This window comes from Dipodomys merriami, unplaced genomic scaffold (genome assembly GCF_024711535.1).
Source record: "Dipodomys merriami isolate MVZ:Mamm:240054 unplaced genomic scaffold, mDipMer1.0.p SCAF_3, whole genome shotgun sequence".
Taxonomy (NCBI): domain Eukaryota; kingdom Metazoa; phylum Chordata; class Mammalia; order Rodentia; family Heteromyidae; genus Dipodomys; species Dipodomys merriami.
In genome coordinates this window covers 110,110,685-110,129,389 of record NW_027204492.1, presented here as the reverse complement: position 1 = coordinate 110,129,389, position 18,705 = coordinate 110,110,685, and the positions used below count along the sequence as shown (strand labels likewise).

At 38.7% G+C, this 18,705-nt stretch overlaps 1 protein-coding gene across 2 annotated transcripts in view; it reads right to left on the bottom strand.

Annotated features, from left to right (window-relative positions):
- Positions 1–251: 251 nt before the first annotated feature.
- Positions 252–18,705, bottom strand: part of Adgrg2 (adhesion G protein-coupled receptor G2) — a 108,588-nt gene continuing 90,134 nt past the window's right edge. The window contains exons 17-28 of one of the 2 annotated variants that reach the window (XM_070040777.1): positions 18,214–18,370; positions 16,758–16,901; positions 15,602–15,724; positions 14,773–14,818; positions 14,556–14,659; positions 13,583–13,704; positions 11,939–12,207; positions 11,136–11,235; positions 10,268–10,551; positions 6,497–6,598; positions 5,348–5,503; positions 252–1,893 (exon numbers count right to left, since the gene is read on the bottom strand). In XM_070040777.1, the coding sequence (XP_069896878.1) occupies positions 1,709–1,893; positions 5,348–5,503; positions 6,497–6,598; positions 10,268–10,551; positions 11,136–11,235; positions 11,939–12,207; positions 13,583–13,704; positions 14,556–14,659; positions 14,773–14,818; positions 15,602–15,724; positions 16,758–16,901; positions 18,214–18,370 (1,792 nt within the window). In that variant the 3' untranslated portion in view covers positions 252–1,708. The remainder of the gene's footprint in view (positions 1,894–5,347; positions 5,504–6,496; positions 6,599–10,267; positions 10,552–11,135; positions 11,236–11,938; positions 12,208–13,582; positions 13,705–14,555; positions 14,660–14,772; positions 14,819–15,601; positions 15,725–16,757; positions 16,902–18,213; positions 18,371–18,705) is intronic. The other variant, XM_070040778.1, reaches the window with a different exon arrangement.

Here is an 18,705-nt window from a genome sequence, read left to right as displayed (position 1 = left end):
CTGAGGTGGTTGTGCCCAAAGCCCCTGTCCTAGCCATCAGCTCCCTGGGCTCTGCTTGCTGTTCATCTGCAGGACTATAACTTGAAACTTGGTGATCATTACTAGGCACAGTATTCTTTGTTTTCCAAAATCTAGCCCACATGTAAATTTACTGGACAACGATTCGAATGTAACAAACATTGTTTCCATCCCGTGTAGCTAAGGAAAGGGAAAACAAATGGGTCTTCTTTGTGAAGCTCACCAAATTTAAGGAACTTAACTGCAAATTTATTTCATTCATTTAAACATTTTTGTCCATTGTAACACATAAATACAAGACAATTAAATAATTCGGAAAAGAAATATCGCAAAGACAAATCAGCACTCACAGAAACGTATACAATTACTACTGCCAGTCTGGGATACAAAATTCAATTGAAATATATACAAGGGAGCCTTAGTGAAAGACCAAACTAGAAGGTTTTTAAATGTTCCTAATACTTGAGGAATTGCTCAAGCAGGTGTAGGTGGGAAGCAGGATAGTCTCTATATTACTATGAACGTTTAGGGTTTGATACATATACAAAAGACAGCCTTGCAAGACAAGTTCATTGTTCCCACCAATTGGCCCCCTTTGTCACTACATACTCAACATGTTTGAAAAAAAAAAAGTACAAACCTGGCCGGGCCAGAGTGTACCAGTCATAACAATCAGCAATGTACCATGCAGTTGCCTTATGTAACAGCAATATGATTTATTTCCCTTTATATAGTTCTTTAAAAATGTAAACCTATGCTATTCCCCTCTTCTAAAACACTCTGAAGATTTGAGAATTTGACATGGTCTAGATTAGAGTCTTATTCCTCTCTATGACCAAATTTTTAGGTTAAACATCTTTTTCCATACTCTGATCATGGTGATTGGTATTTGATTCATGTATCTTTGCACAGGTTGTACTCTGCATAAGGATACACCCACAAGGGTGACTGAGCTAAAATATGGCTCACACGCTGTTTGCCAAACCTGAGCCCATGGTTTGTGTCAGCCCAGGGAGGGTACCTTTTTCTAACTTTCAAAGGCACTCTATGAGTTCATTGTGGCACTATCTGCTTACATTTGGCTAGCATGGCTGTCTCATTCTTTTTCTTGATTCCAGTGAAGTTTTCCTATTTCACATCCCATATAATTTCCAAAAGGAGTTTTAAGAAGTCACTGAGCCAGTTAGGGTTATCACATTAGACAAGACAACACGACTGTGATTCTATAAAAAGCATAAATTCACACAGTAGAAAATAAATACAAAAAAAAGATAGAAGTAAGATTTTGAACATGTGGGTCACTCACTAGAAATTAGGTTATATACAAGTGAAGCATGCACAACTAAACTCACCAACAGGCTGAAGTCAGCAGTTGTTTTCCCAGATGTAATCAAGGGTAATTTAACCTCTAAAATGTGGCTGCAAATTAACTACTTTTAAAACACAGGGCTTATTGTGATGTTTAAAATCAATCTTCTTTCAAATGAAGGATAAGGGACAAAATCACAACTGTGATAATGTCTTGATTTCCTCTTTCACAAGTAACCATTGCCTTCAATTAGCTTATGTTCCTCCGAGGTTGCTAAGTATAAAACAAGATGATTTTCATACATCTCACATTGTGTAAAAGGTAAGATTGGACATTTCACACTATGAAACATCATGCTTTGATTTTAGGGGGGAAAAGGCATCACATTTGTTCAATAAAATGTAAGCTTCCCCGCTTTGAAGTCCTTCTAAGAGCCATGCGGCTTTTACCATTGCAGGAATCTTCTTTCTCACTATACACGTGCTGTTTTCCAGTTAGATCATGAAGGCACACATCTCCATTTTGAACACTGAAAGAAACCCCATTTCTCTCTGTAGAAGCATTACCTGTGTAAGGAAAACCAAAGCTGGTGTCATAAAAGATCCACAAAAAAAGCATTAAAAAAAGCAGGCATAAACTAATTTAAATATATGTACATGTGAAACATGTCACGATATGTATTTCATGTTTATTTTTCATTTCTTTCCTAAGGATACTCAAAATAAGTGCAAATTGGAAAGACAAGTTTCCTCTGGTAGGCATTGCTTTTTTAAATGAAATGGTCAAAACCTGAAGCAAAGCAAAAAATTATTATATTTCAAAGGCCCATTCCCTAACATTGATTGAACATTGAGTGATGTATTAAAAAATTATAATAGTTTGTTCATTCCAAAAAGTTAGCAGAGATACTCTTATGTACCTTTTTTTTTTGCCAGTCCTGGAGCTGGAATGAAGGGCCTGGACTCTGTCCCTAAGCCTTTCTGTGCTCAAGGCTAGCACTCTACCACTTGAGACACAGCGCCACTTCCCCCTTTTTCTGTGTGTGTGGTACTGAGGAATTGAACCTTGGGCTTCATGCATACTAGGTAAGCACTCTACCACTAAGCCACCTTCCCAGCCCCTCTAATGTACGTTTAAAAGGTCCTGAATTCTTAAATTTCTATAAAATGAAACTTTGTACTAGTATAATAACCCAGAGCAAGAGGAAATCACTTCTCTCCACTATTTCTTTCCTTTTCCTTTTCCTTTGTTTTGTGCTGGTACAGGAGCTTGAACTCAGTGCCTCATGCTCTCACTCAGCCCTTCCTCCTCAAGGCTGGTGCTCTACCATTTGAGCCGCATCTCCACTTCTGGCTTTTTGCTGGTTAATTTGAGCTAAAAGTCTCAGATTCGTTGACCCAGGCTGGCTTCAAATTTTGATCCTCAGATCTCAGCCTTCTTGGTAACCTCCTTAATAGCTAGGATTATAGGGGCAAGCCAACAGTACCTGGCTCTCTCTAACCATTTCTAAATCATCATCCTAACTCCAAGCAAGACTGGCTCTCAGGAGGAAACCATGGGTTCTAACCTAAGAGTCCAGCCAGGAAATAGTTGTATATTCAGTGGTTTGGACTAAGGCTTCTCCTACTTAGAGCAGGCACTGGATTGTAGAGGACACGGCTACTGAGATCTTCTAGCTTCTGGGCACCACTCTTCTGATCACTGTCCCATCAGGAGCCAAATAATAAGCCCATGGGTTAGTTGCTGACATAATTTTAGTAATGATCATAGGACTGAACAGTCAGCAAATATGATAGTATTTATAATGCTAAGGGACAAGCACTGTTACTATTCCCATTTCACAGAAGGTTGCAGGAATAATGTGTTCAGTCGAAGATTTCGTGGGTGAGAAGGGATGGAGTCAATAGATATGGATGTTGCTTTGAAACTGTGAACTTGTGGCCCCATGTCAAATGGCCTGGCTTTAAGACAGCTTAAAACTGAAAGGTGTCCTATTCAAGTACAAGTGGTGTTAGATAGGGTTAACAGTCCCATCTGTGACACATTCCAAGCAGGGCATATCACTGCGTGAGACAGTTGCTCTGACTTAGGCATTTGATCTGAGGACATTTTGATGTAGGAACAATTCGGCCCTGTATAATAAACCATTCAGCTGCCAATTTTTTTTTTTGAAATTGCCAGTTCCATTCTTCATCCATTCCAGATCCTAATGTGAGGACTGATGTACTGGGGATGTTTTTCTGACAGGCACATTACCCCATCTGAAACACTTAAACCATTCTGGTAGCCTTAAAAAGCAACCCCACTGTTACTGCCAGGCATTAAAAAAAATAGGTATGTTAGAATATCTGTGTCAAAATGTACTGCTTTGGTCAAATCTGCCCTGAAAGAATGACAATATACTGATTGGTTTTAGGATTCATCTCTGAGCCATTTTTACAATATGGAAAAATCTAGCTATGGATTAAGAACCTCGAAACTATGTTATTTTAGGGTTTCTGGAAGAACCAGCTCACTCTTAATTTTTCTCCTTCTGACTTGTTGTCTCCCCCTAATTTATTAACCAGCCTTCATTCCCACTGTCTCTACTCTATTTCCTCACCCTGAATCATTCCTCAAATAGATGTTCAGCACAGAGCCCAAAGTGTTCCTTCTGGTATTGACAGTAAAAATCAAAAGTCATATGGAAGCAGTTTCTTTCTTTTTTTGGGGGGGGGTTGGTCATGGGGCTTGAATTCTGGGCCTGAACGCTGTCCCTCAGCTCTTCAGCTCAAGGCAAGTGCTCTACCACTTGAGCCACAGTGCCACTTCCAGATTTCTAGTGGTTAATTGGATATAAGAGTCGTATAGACTTTCCTGCCTGGGCTGTCTTTGAACCTGGATCCTCAGATCTCAGCCTCCTGAGTAGCTAGGATTATAGGTGTGAGCCACCAGCGCCTGGTGAAAGCAGTTTCTTATTGTATACTGTAGATAATGTTCTCAATCCAGGGCAATTTCAAGCTCTCTAGGGTATATTTGGCAGTGTCTAAGGACATTTTGGGTTATCACATCTGGGGATGGACACTAGTGGGTCTACTGGGTAGAGGCCAGAGATGCTTCTCAGCATCCCATAATTCCATAAAAAAAGAATTCTTCAGCCTCAGCTGTTTATTATGGTTGCCCAAAGTGAGAAACACTCTAATGTATTTTAAACATCTAGGAAAACCATCAGGAACTTTCATCCTTAGGAGATTGGCAAACTACTTGGTAGACAGGTGAACTTTCTCACAAATTTATTTGAATTATTTATGAAAAACTCACACCCTAAAATAATGAATACAGGAAAATTTCTCATGGAAGGAGAATGTATACTGGAAGAATATGAATTTTTATAAAATGCAGAAGATATATTAAGAAGCAGAAGGTGGCAAAATAGGTCAGCTAAGCTTTTCGCAAGTAACAAACAAGCCAGTCTCAAGAAGAAAAAAAAGGAAATGAAGTTTTAGCTAGAAATGTCAGAACTAATGAGTAAAAGAAGCACAGCAGTACTAATGTGTGACATTATTGGTGTCATATCTGGTCACCAGTGTATTATATGTCCTGGGGTTTGGCTCTGTCCCAAGGCAGCCATATTGTGGGAAAGAACTAACAAACATAAAAAGGGGGAAACAGGAAGGTTTAAAAGTGTTGAAGATGCATAACATAGATATAGAAAAATATGGTCTCGTCGATCATTTTAGGTACTGTTCTTACAGAAATAGCACAGTACTGAAGTCTTGAGCATATTTAATTTAGGATTTGAAATATTTAGCCTTTTAGGTTATCATAAATTTCCATTATGAAATCTATATCTTAAAAAGGTCATTTTAGTCTGAAATAAATTTGGATTCATAGATGTACTTATAAGGGAACTCAGTTTTGATCCATTAGTCATAAATGTAATTATTCAATTTGTTTTACCAAAATGCCACTAAAGGATAAAACTACTTAAAAAAATAAACACTAATCTGAGAAATACTATATTGAGACATACATACATACCATTCCCGCTTGCGTGTATTGAGCAATCATTATTCACTAGCAGTGTGGTGGAGTTAGTGGAGTTACTGCTTGACTGTAAGGAATTTGAAGAGCTTGATGATACTCCTTGGTTTACAGTCTGCTTCTTTAAACCATTAGTAGCAGTTTTATTCCAGTCTACAGCAGAATAAGCATTACAGAAAAACAGGGCAGTATATTGAAGCTCAAATGCAAGAGACAGGTCCCAGTGTAACAAGTTCTAGCAAATGATTTCTAGCTTGAAGATCTTATAGAAAAGTCACATATGTCATAAGTCAGTGGAAAAAAAGAATTTTCACTTAGACTACGTACATCTGGCCAAATGACCACCTAGTTAAAAGTAACTTTTACTATCCTGGAACTAAAAGCCAACCGGATGGTTCATGCCTATAAATACTCACTGATAATTCACAGGATATTTATAGTCATGATCCAGTCATGTAATATAATGACCCAGATAGTATAATTCAGAGCCTCAAACTGCTTCCCAGGAACACGAATTAACTGTGTTGTGATGGTTTATGTGATGGTTTGTTTTTGAACCCATAGCAATGACTGACTGATATGTATAAAGCCTGGTGCCCTTAGGTACTGCTAAGGTGGTATTCATGCAAAATAAATCTGTTTTTTCCCCCAATATTATTTCTTTTTTTAAACTATTTACTGTACTCCTCAACAAGGCATATGTGAAAATAACTTCAAAATAATCCTGACCCACTAACAAAGCCCCTGACAACCAGGACCTGTGGAGGAAAGGTTGAGTCAAGCCTTACAAAGCTAAAAAGGAAAATATTCAATCTTTGGGAAATGAAAAACATGAAATCAGTAGGAAATAAACTAAAAATTTTACTGTTGCTTCACTCAAGAGGAAGCTAATATGTCAATTTGATTACGAACAAAATTGCCACATAGGATTAGCTTTTCTTGGTGGTTTTGGGGATGAACTCAGGGCCTCCCACTTGCTAGAAATTAATATTTTTTCACTAGATTTTTCCCTGCTAATTTTCACAATATTTTCAGTTGCATAGATTTCCGGATGCAGTGGTCCCTTGGCAGTGAGTGCTTTGGATCTTAATGTGTATGTTTATTTCCGTGAAGTTTAAGGGGAGAAAAAGCAAGGTAGATTCTTACCAGAATTTTCAGCTAATCGCAATTTTCCACAACAGAGATACCGCCTCCATTGCTTCCTGACATTTTCTTTTGCTACACAGTAGAAGATGAATATGAAAAATCCTAAAGAGGGTAAAGAAAAAAAAAACTCACAGTGAATTCTAAATAAGACCTAAGTGTAATGAGCTTACTTTGCCCAAAAGATAAAATCTTTGGCAACTGTCACAAAGTAGAAATTTGTAATTAAATAAAATTTCCAAAGTCCAAAAGCTTACTATAAAAAGGCATCCAAGGGATGACTTTTAAAACCATTTTTGTAAGGTAAAAATGCTTATAATGCTTATAAATGCTTATAATGCTTATAAAATGCTTGTAATGCTTATAAAATACTTATAAAATGATAAATTTCTATTTCTAAAATTAAACTCACTGTCTTTCCTCTCATATCCTTATCCTTTCCTGTCATATCTCCTCCTTCCTTATCTTTAGAGACTAGCTTCGACCTTGGCACCTAACTCTCCTCCCCTCGGATTCTTAATCCAGTTTCAAATTTTGCCAAATGACTCTTCTACAGTCTCATCTCTCTCGCTCTCCTGTTCTCCTATCCGCTGTCATGTCTATTGCTTGGTCCTTACACTCTGACCATCAAGCCTGGTAAGTGTGGTGATTTTACTCATCTACCAGCTTCCTACTTCCCTGCTCTAGTGAATGCTCCTGTGATAACCTGGCAAGAAGAGCAAGGTGAAGACCAGACAGACAGGACCACATTCATTTCCTGACCATCTCCATTCCCATACAGCCCCATCTCTGCCAATAATCCAAGGCTTTTGCCAATAAATATTTGCAAATGTATTTCTCCCCAACATCTAATCTATCTACTTTAAAATTCTTCATTTAAAAATATCACATTTTATAGGTATGAGTCAAGCGGAAAAGGTCAGATAATGTGATGTTAGGAAAATGAACCCTTAAATATGTATTTTAATGTTTTCGTTTCTTTCATGCATGTGTTTCTAACGCATTTATAAGATTATTTCTTTGTTGCTTTGTATGTCCCTCCCCCACAGTGTAACCCCCGCTTTCACTATATTTGATGTCAGTATAACATGTGGAGGAGATGGGGACAAACAAGTCGTTTAAGGATTCAGGTGGACCTGTTGCAACAATGAGAAGTACAAGATGTCATGTCAAAACCAGCTTTACAATGTCGGTGTGGGGGGGGGAGGGGGGTATGATTGGGTGGGGGGGAGGGGGAAGGCTGGGAAGGGAGGTGAAGGGTGAACAAAGGAGGAGGCTGCAATGCTTGGTAAGAAATGTATGCATTATCCTGCCCATGTAATTGTAACCCCTCTGTACAGTATGTTCTCAAATAAAATAAAATAAAATTTAAAAAAAATTAAAAAAAAATCACATTTTGCCACAATCCAGTGGCTCATGCTTGTAATCCTAGTTACTAAGGAGACTAAGATCAGAGGATCACAGTTTGAAACCAGCTCAGGCAAGAAAGTCTGTAAGACTTGTATCTCCCTAGCAACTGGAAATGGAGATGTGGCCCAAGTGGTAGCGCACCAGCTTTGAGCAGAAACAGCTAAGGAAAAGCATCCAGGGTCTGAGTTCAAGCAGACACACAGACACAGACACACACACACACACACACACACACACACACCACCACCACCACCACCACCACCACCACCACCACCACCACCACCAGATTTGCTTCTAATAGGTTACATATACCAGCCCTTAAGACTGATAGGGGAATATTGCACACCTTTGCTCAAATGCCACCCTGGGAGGTGACCTTTGGTTATATTAGGGGGAAATATGTATCAGAGAGGTTAAAATGGGATAAACAGCCAAAATCAGAACTTAACCCTATCTTTGATCAACTCAAAAGCACTATCAATTACATCTTAATTCACTTTTATAGAATAAGCACCAGATTCTATTCATGTTCTAAATAGAAGACATTCCAGAAAAATAAAGAGGCAATTTTGCTTTATACATTAACCACTCAAGGGGAGACAACTAGCTTTTATGGTAATGATTAGTGTGGGGTTTGGGCATATATTAATTCTTTCCGTGACTTAAGTGTCTACTATTCTTATTATGACATTGTTGGTAAATAAAATGATTCTCAGAACTCAATGTAATTTGCTCATTGTTTTGATTTTGTATTTTATATTATATAGTACAATGAGTAGATATACCAGTCCAGGAACTAGTACATTATAGGCAAAAAATTAGTATCCATATATAACCAAGAAGAATTTTTACTGACTTCCTTCAAATATAAGAATAGATGGCCAAATTAGATATCTGAATTTCACCTCCTGATTGGAGTTTTCTCTTTCATTTTTAATATTTATATTAGATAGATTGGTTGTACAGAGGAGGTTCATTATATTTCCATACATGTTCACAACATTCTCTGGACAAATTTGCCCTGTCTATCACTCTCTCTTATTCTCCATTTCTTAAAACAATTTCAGCAGGTTTCATTGTTATATTTTGAATATGAGTATAAAGTATTTTGTCTATATATTCCCTCCTTCAACCTCTCTGTTCATCCTTCCCCTTCACACCGGTATCCACACCCCAACAGAAGTCGTTATACATTCCTGTCATTCATTTTCTTTTACATATATTCCTTTAGTGTATGTTTAACACAAGCGTGTATTAGAATTTAATCAAATATGACATTTTCATTGCTATCTCTTTCCATGTCCCCATTAACCTTTCATTCTACAGCTTTTACTGAGGTTCCTTATGCCTTCTTCATATAGACACAATATATTTTAATATTATTAATGCTATCATTCTTTTACCTGCTTTATGCTCTCCCACACCTCTCAAATTGTTCTACAGTTGCAACCATGTTATCTATCTATATCTATCTGTCTGTCTGTCTGCCTATCTATCTGTCTGTCTGTCTGTCGGTCTATCTCTATGTATCTGTTAAGACTAGATTTCACACATAAGAGAAAGCACGCAGCCTTTGTTCTTCTGAATCTGTCTTGTTTCACTTAACGTGAAAATCTATTTTTTTTGCAAATGACATAATTTCATTCTTTTTTTTTTTTTGTCGGTCGTGGGGCTTGAACTCTGGGCTTGGGTGCTGTCCCTCAGCTCTTCAACTCAAGGCAAGCACTCTACCGCTTGAGCCACAGCACCACTTCTGTTTTTTTCTGGTGGCTTATTGGAGATAAGAGTCTCACAGACTTTCCTGCCTGGGCTGGCTTTGAATCTCGATCCTCAGATCTCAGCCTCCTGAGTAGCTAGGATTACAGGTGTGAGCCACCAGCACCCGGCAATTTCATTCTTTATAGCTGAACAATACTCCATTGTGTATATGTAGCTCATTTTCTTTGTTATCTGTTCATCGGTTGAAGAACATCTAGGCTGCTTCTGTAGTTTGGTTATTGCAAATAGTGCTGCAAGAAATATATTGCAGTCATATCCTGACTAACAGTCCTTTAGATATATGTCCAAGAGTGGTATCTGTGGATTATATTGTAATTCTAGTTTTAGTTTTTTTGAGAAACTTCCATACTATTTTCTGCAGAGGATATACTAATTTCTATTCTCAGAGTAGATTCTGAGACTCTGCAAAATTATCTATTGCTGGTAGAATTATAGAGGGGCTATGGGAGTTAAAAGCAGTAGTGATAACTCTACCCTGAAACAAATATATCTAAGTAACTAAATAGACTACAGACACTCTTTTAGTGACAGGTTTTTGTATTCAATTGACAACATTTACTTTGTGTTTAATGCTGTAGAGATTACCTTGTAAGGTGTTAAAGATGGCAAAGAGATACATAAAGGTGATATTAACTGGTCCCCAAGCAAAGAATGCAAAGCCCCAAGTAATTCCCAGTAAAAATGTAAGACCAGCGATACTTCTGAGGTCTTGAATACTGGTTTTTCGCTGGGCTCCCAGTTGCTTCTTCTTTTTAATTCGACAGAGCTGAACCAGGACAACAATGAACATGCTGACATTCAGCAAAAATATCACACAGAAATATCCCACAACTGTAATATAGAATACCGCATTGCTGTTGATCCAGCAACTAGAATTTGGGGGGGTGGGGAGAAAAATAAGGAAAGACATATTAGGAGGATGAAATAATATTCCAAATGAGATACTGAATCTGTAACATTCTACTGAAACATTTTTTACAAGTATAAGAGAAACAATACACTAAAACCACGGCTCTCCATAACCAGTTATAGCTCCTGGGAAAAGAATTTAAGAGTTTATCTTAGTATCTCCACTATTAAAAACATTCATTTTTGTAATCATTCAGGGTTTTACTCATGTAAATCCTAGTAATTCTGTTCCATGAATCTTTATTTAATATAATGTCACTGGTGTTTTGTTTTTTATCAAAGGCTAAGAGAAATATTTTCATTATAACTATCCCTAATTCATATATTTTCTCAAAATAGTTTTCTTCGAATTCATTAAATAGTAGCCTGGCATTTCCAACTAGATTATTGCATTATGTATGATGGTGAAGGCTGTTGTTACATAGGACTAGATTTTGTTAAGATTAGATCTGGAGCCAATATGCTATTTAGGCCTGCCATTTATCTTGGAGAATTCAATTGTGTAGTTTGCTCAGTATTCCCCCAGGGAGGGCTCCATACTTACAAGTCATCGGGTGTGCCATTGGGGAATTTCCCATAGGATCCAAGCCCATAATTATCTGTAGATATAGTCAGAACAATGGCCACAATCACAGCTGGTACCCCTGGAAGATGGGAAACATCAGTCACATATAGTTCTGAGAGCTGAAAGTGATGAGAAGAAATGGAACTTAATGAACAAAAAGTGACTGTAGACCTTTGGAACATGGCCAATGGTCACCCATTAAGGTAATGATCTCCTTGGTAACAGAAGTGTTCAAGGAGCAGTCAGACTATTGTTAGCGATAATCAAGATAAGTTGAAGAAGTATCTACATTGGGTAGGGAGTTGAAGGAAAAAGCCTGTAAGATCTTTGGGGTATATAAGGCTTTGTGTACCAACTCCAACAGGTCATATAATATGAAATATTATGTGTGACAATGAAGGTACATTTATTTACAGGTACATTCTCTCACTCTGCCTATGAGAGCACAGGGTTATCATACATGTGTCTGTTATCTGGGAGGTTCCAAACAGAATGAGGCTGCCTGGAAGTTCAGGGACAGAGTGTGGCTTTAACGTATCAAACACCTTCCATGGCAGCTCTGGTGGTAGTAGCTAGAGATGCATTCATAACAAAAATCAAGAGGAAATGCAATAGTCTAGGAAAAGACTCAACAATGTTGCTCTGTGGATTGTGTAGCCTGGAAGGCGCATACAAGTTTTAGAAATCTGTCAAGTGTGATCTGCTTCTTCATGTGTCTCTCACCTATTTAAAAATCAAATTACTAGAGGAAAAGGAATGACAATTTGCAAAAACATACATACCCCAGCCGACAATGCAGAATTTAAGGATGTATTTTCGGATATAAGTATTAAACACTTTGACAAGGGCCAGGTACATATGGAATGCTTCCAGGCCCATCCATGTGAATGAGACCAAGAGAAAATAGTGAAGAAACACGGCCACTGAGATGCAAAGGCCTCGAGTGTTATAGAGTGCAATCCATGAGTCTAGGAGGAAGACCAAATTCAGCAGGAGCAGGGAAGCACACAGTTGGATGAGGATTTTAGAAGGGTAATCCCTCCGGATCTTTCTAAAAGGAAAGGGCACGAAAAGAATTAGTATTACATGCTGCAAATCCTCATGTAAGCATATTTATCAGGCTGTCTCTGAGTCCTAAACATTTTGTTTTTATTCTTCGGCAAATCTCTATATGCATACCTGTCCTTTTTAAGTGAGTATGTCTATGAGGGCAGTAAAGCAACAAAAACAAAACAAAAGAGAAATCTAAACAGAATTCTCTATGATAACCATATGGAAGATTTGTATCTGTCTTTCCGTGGAATCCTTCTGCTGATGGTTGACCCATACTTTTCAATAGTTTGTAGATGGAACTACTGAGCATTTTCACATTTCTCCTAAACTATTTGCACAAGGATTGTTTCTGCATCTTGTACAATTGCTGCTATGTTCATATCTTCAAATTATGACCAGAGTCCCATAGTATGCTATTAATTATGGTAATTTAGTCTTACTAAAGAATATATCCAAAAGTCTACTAGAATAACTATAGGCTCTAAATTGGCACTGAAAGTATATTTTTACATTTCCTGACTAGTGCCCCAAATCTAAATTTTAGAACCCACATATTGTATCATTTAATTTTATAGAAATGCCTCTATTTGTTTTCAAATAGAATTTGTAAGAATTCTAGTGACCAGATAGATGAGCTATTCTGGTGAGCTAAGAAGGAGATTCTCTGAGATATCGTTCTTGCTTTGACTTACAAAACCATACTTACCAAGTATCCACTTTTGGGGGGCAGTAGTGAGGACTGAACTCAGGACCTTGTGCTTCCTAGGTACTCTACCACTTAAGTCACCCTCCCCATCCTTTTGCTTTAAGTTTGTTTAGTCTGTTTTTAGATAGTATCTTGTGTTTTAACTTGGGCCACATCAGACAGCAATACTCCTATATCCAGCTTTTGATTAGGAGGATTATAAGCATGCACCACTAGACTAGGCCAAGTCTATTTTTCATCCATATTTTTTACTTTTCTTTTGTATTATCCTTATACAGGTTGACATCTTTAATCTAATGCTTGCTCAGTCTAATTTATAAAGTTAAGTTTGAATATTTTTTCTGTTCTCCATGCTGCTATAGTCCACTTTAGATTATAACCTTTTATATTTTTAGGGTCTATATCTGTTTTTCATTTCACATTGAGTATTGACAAAGTATCAGGTACCACTCTGGTGAACAGATGATCATGACACAATCTATGCCTCTAGTGAGCCCACAGACTAGTTGAAGGTGGCAAGCATATAAACCCTCATCAAGTTTTACACCAAGATGCTCTGTCAGGTGGGTATACAGGATGGAGCAGCCAAGAAAAGCACTTAATACATTTTGATGACAGAGAGGAACCTGTAGTCCTAGAATCCAAATTTCCAGTTGTGGATACTTACTCAAAGGCTATATAAGTTACAAGAGTAACTGACAGAAAAACTGATGAAAGTCCACAGCCAATGTATGTGATAAATGTCAGAGCCATCATTTGACTAGGTGGTAAGGATGTCCGAGATAGGTCCTGAAAAATAAAGCACTAATTTTATAATCAAAAATTTTTTAAAGAAATAAGAATCATGAATGGGCTAGGTACCCATTCATAGTCTGTTCAATCAAACTACGAGGTTAGGCCAACTATCACTGGGTAATGATAAGGAAAGCGAGACCCAGGGAGAATAAGTAACTTGCTCAAGGTCACAAAGCTAAGAAGTGGAGGATCTAAGACTCAAATTCAGGTCTGCCTGACTCCAATGCTCAAGTACTTGACCATTATATTATGGTGTACTGGAAAAGAGCTTGAGTAGGAGTATACAAACTTGTGTCTGGCTCTCACCTTTCTTAATTCTATGACTATGGACCATGAGTCTCAATCCTTATTGCAATGAAACAGCAATGCCACATTCTCCCTATCCTGCAAAATTGTTGGAAAGATTAAAGAAGATCATGTCTGTCAAGTTATTTTATAATACATTGACATGTTGCTGTAAACTAATTTTATTACCCACTCTAATATGAAGTTTTTAGTCTTCCTAGCTAGTTGATAGAGAAAAGCTTTAATGTAAAAATAGGATGTGAAAAAAACTGCATTCCACATTCAAATATTTTCCTTCAGATGCACTTGCTCACTCAAAGCATAATATTGTTGCATAACCTTGTCATGATATCATACTCTCTGCTTATCTGTCCAAGCCATTCATTAGGATAGACATATTTTCGAGATAGAGTCTCACTACATAGCCCAGGCTAGTCTCAGACTCCCAATTCTTCTACCTCAGGCTCTCAAGTGCTATGTCTGGCTCTAGAGTAGGTATTCTGATATGATGGCCAGCTTCCCCTCAGATCCAGAATCAAAGACCACAGAGCACATGTTACCAATAGGACACCAAAGCTTGTAAGGTGGCTGCAGGTACAGATAGTTTCATTCAGCCTTCTGTCTTTGATGGAGCAACCGTCGGATGACCAGCCTCCCTTGCCACCTGTTGAAATTGAGAAGAGTATCAGTACCATCAAGAAATCCACAGTTCCAATGACTACCTACCTCCCCCACGTATCTACTCATGACTTTGTAAAGATTTTAACTGGAACCTACCGTTTCTTCCCAAGTCCCAAAATACACATCTCACTACTAGGCCATCCTGCAAATAGGAAGATAAGTTACAATTAATTTGCTGAATTGAAAAAAACCCTGAAAATCAATTAGGAAAAATTTCTTGTGCTTGGTTTTTTGGAATGTTCTTATTTTATGTGTTCCCTAGAAACAATGCTCTTAAACGTATTAGTCCTGCATAGGCGTTAGCTTGGGGCCTAATTAAAAAACACATTCTGGGGGCTAGATAACTGGATTTAGAGGCAAAGTACCTTCCTAGAAACCATGAAGCCCCGAGTTTAAACTCCAGAACCACAATAAAAAGTAAATAGCATATTCTGCTCAATGGTAACCCAAATGTGTAGCCTACACGAGGCCATGGGTTCAAGCTGCAGTGCCACAACAAACAAAGAAAAGCATACTCTGACTCTGTGGGTCTAGGGTAAGGCCTGAGAGTTTCTATTTCTAGAAAATTCCCAGGTGGTGCTGAGACTGAAGTCTACCCTATGATAACAAGGTCATAGCCGAAGGTCAGGGTGAACTGAGCTGAGAGGTATGGGGTATCCCTCTTGGGTGGTAAGACTCAGACTGACTGGAAGCTACAGATCCCCCTGCACTGAAATTCAGTAGAGGATAAGAGTTTGCTTTTGAGTCCATCACTCTTAGAAACTAGGTGGTAAATGATTAGAAAGGTTAAAGCCCAAGGAGTAACTATGTGAGTCTAGTCTTACACACTACTCCTAGATCTGCCTTTCTCAAGCTATGCCTTCTGGGCATAGGCTGCACAAGATGGCGCTAGTAAATGCACACATCAGACTGGTTTTTTTCTCACCTGGCTTGAATTGATGTGCTTCAGTGTGACTGTCACATTTCTTGTCAAGTTCTTGACAGTTAGGTTTGCAACGCTCGATGAGATGACATAGCTGATCAGAGAGAGGTTGTCCAGGGAAGGGTCCTAGCATATCAAAGAATCAGTGAGATGACGAGGGAAATGACAAGGGAACTTCAGAGCTCGAAGGACATTATTTAGCCAGGCATCAGTGGCTCACACCTGTAATCCTAACTACACAGGAGGCTGAGATAGTGGTTCAAAGCTAGTCTGGGCAGAAAAGTCCCAGTGATTCTCCTATTTCCAATTAACCACTCAAAAAACCCCACAAAAAACCAGGAGTGGTGCTGTGATAGAGCACTAGCCCTAAGCACAAAGAGGCTTAGGGACAGTGCCCAGGCCTTGAGTTCAAGCCCCACACCTGACAAAAAAAGAAGGTCATTATTTAGTCCACATGGTGTATTTCACAACATAGCACAAAAATCAAGGGTTAGGAAGTAAAGTTTGCAAGGAACACTGATTAGAAGCAGAGCTTATACTACTGCAACACTCTAAATATTGCATAAAGGCACACACCAGGACCTCTTGAATCTTTAAAGGGGGACACATTAAGCCATTTAAACAGTATTTCATGTCCCTGAGCAAGTTACTTAACTTCTCTGTGCTTTTGTTGTCTCATTGATAAAATGGAGGTAACTATAAGTTTCTATCTTCCAGGGTAGGTTTGTTGAGAAGATTAGAGTCAACATTTGTTTAAGTGTGTAGGATAGAACTTGGCAATTTGTAGACTATGGAAGTGTCAGTTATTGTTAAGTGTCATTAGACTATGGATTAAAAAAACTACAGCATTGGGGAAGTGGTAGAGTGCTTGCCTCACCTGCATGAGGCCCTGGGTTCTATTCCTCAGCACCACATAAGCAGAAAAAGCCAGAAGTGGCACTGTGGCTCAAGTGGTAGAGCGCTAGCCTTGAGCTGAAGACCTGAGGGACAGTGCCTAGGACCAGAGTTCAAGCCCCACGCCCGACAAAAAAAAAGTACAGTGCTTCAGCAATTCATTTAATTTGTAGCAAATTTAATAATATGCGATGATTTAATAAAAGACTAAAATATCCACACCTCCCACAAAATCCAAACCCAAACCAAGGAAGAGTAACTTTACCTGAAACAAAGCAGGTTTTTCAAAAAAGTTGAACTGAACTCTGGAAGCTAGCTGCACATCATTAGCTGGCAAATTGTTCATAAGTGTTGATGGCAGAGTAATAACACCGATACTATTCTCAGGAGCCTGAGTTTGCAGCGAAACCTGAAAACAAGTGAGAGTCAATGAAAATGTCTGAGTTGATACAACAAGGAGATAGAAAACACAGCTCTTCAAGATGAAGGGCCCTGTATAGGCTCAATAGCTGGTATTTCTAAGTAAAATGGCGCATTCTACTTCTGGATATCTGGTTGCTACTCAAAAAAAAAAAAGGGGGGGGGATGAGAAAAATAATAGGAACTCCAACCAAGAAAGGAAACTTTTTTTGTCTATGCCAGTTCTGGGTCTTGAACTCAGGGTTTGGATGCTGTCCCTGAGCTCTTTTGCTCATGGCTAATGCTCTACAGCTTGAGCCACAGCACCACTTCTGGTTAATTGGAAATGCATCTCAGGGACTTTCCTGCTGATTCAGGCTGGCTTCAAACTGGGATCCTCAGATCTCAGCCTCCTGAGTAGCTAGGATTATTGATATGAGCCACTAGTGCACAGATAGGAAAGGGGACATTTAAAAATACACAGAAATGGCCAAATGTGTAAGCTAACTGAAGACCCCAGGGAGACGGAAGCAGCACACACACCACATTAGAAAGCAAAGGTTAGGGTAAAGTTACAATAGCACCCACACACTACACATGGAAAGATTATGAAAATTAAAAAGAAAGGCTTGGTTTAGCTTGACTGTTTCTAGCCTCCAATCCTTCTACTAGGCGGACAGGAAGCACTGAAGCAGGACTGGGTTTGAACATGATTTCACAGAACAGTGTAGTCATAACACTTGTCAAAAAATCAAAATGGGTTGATGAGTAGCTCATCTCCATGTCTAGTTCTTCCACTTCCCTAACATCCTCCCATATGGAGAGCCTCTACCCCTTCCCTGGAAACAAATTCCACAATCCAGCTGCTAAAGGATTAACTAAGAGTGCAACATGGACTGGTCACATCCTGTTCCAGCCAATGGTGATGTCATTTATTTGCTTTCTTGTCGTGTTGAGGATCAAGCCTAGAGTCTGAAGCATGGCTAAGCAAGTGCTATGCCACACGCAAAGCCTGTACAATACCACTGAGCTACATGCCTAGCGCTCAGTATCGTTTTTAACTCTGTGGTGCTTGGCTAGTCCAGATGTTAAATGAACACCACCCCTAATGGCTAGCAGTAATTGCCTCAGTCACAAAGTGCAACAAAGAGGGCTACAACCATAAACAAGAAAATGTATTCTCCTGTTGAAAGGGGTGACCCGGATCAAGATGCATTGTATTCACATATGCTTTGTTAAAAGGCAACGCCCCTTGCACAACAACTTAAAGATAATATAAAAAATAAAAGAAAATGTATTCTCCATAAGAAATTGGATTGTACCTGAAGATTTGCAGGGTCTTGGGCTGCAAAGGTAGTTGTGTTGAAATTACTGGCATTCACTCTGATCACAGCCACAGCCAAAGAAGGGGAGGTTAGACTTATGGTCTTGTTTGAAAAGTTCAGCTGTAAGCCAATGTCATCTACTACTTTTAATAACCTGGAAAGATATGTGGCAGTTGATATTTAGCCCTCACACTTTTACTCTCTCCTTGTTCCTTGAGAACGAAAACATCTATAATTATTCATGTTTGGGCAGGTAACATGAGGCACATGGGACATTGTAAGAAAAAAAAACCCGGAATTCAGAAAGAAACACTGCAAATTCATATATCATTTGATTAGAAGTGCACAAACACTATTTTATTTTAAGCTCCACGTGTCTTCACAGACCAGTAAAATGATCACCTCCCCTTCCCACCTTTGTCCTTGCTTCAGGTGATTATTATGTTCTAGGGATGAAGACACAGTCTTTCAAAATTGCCGAATTGTGCT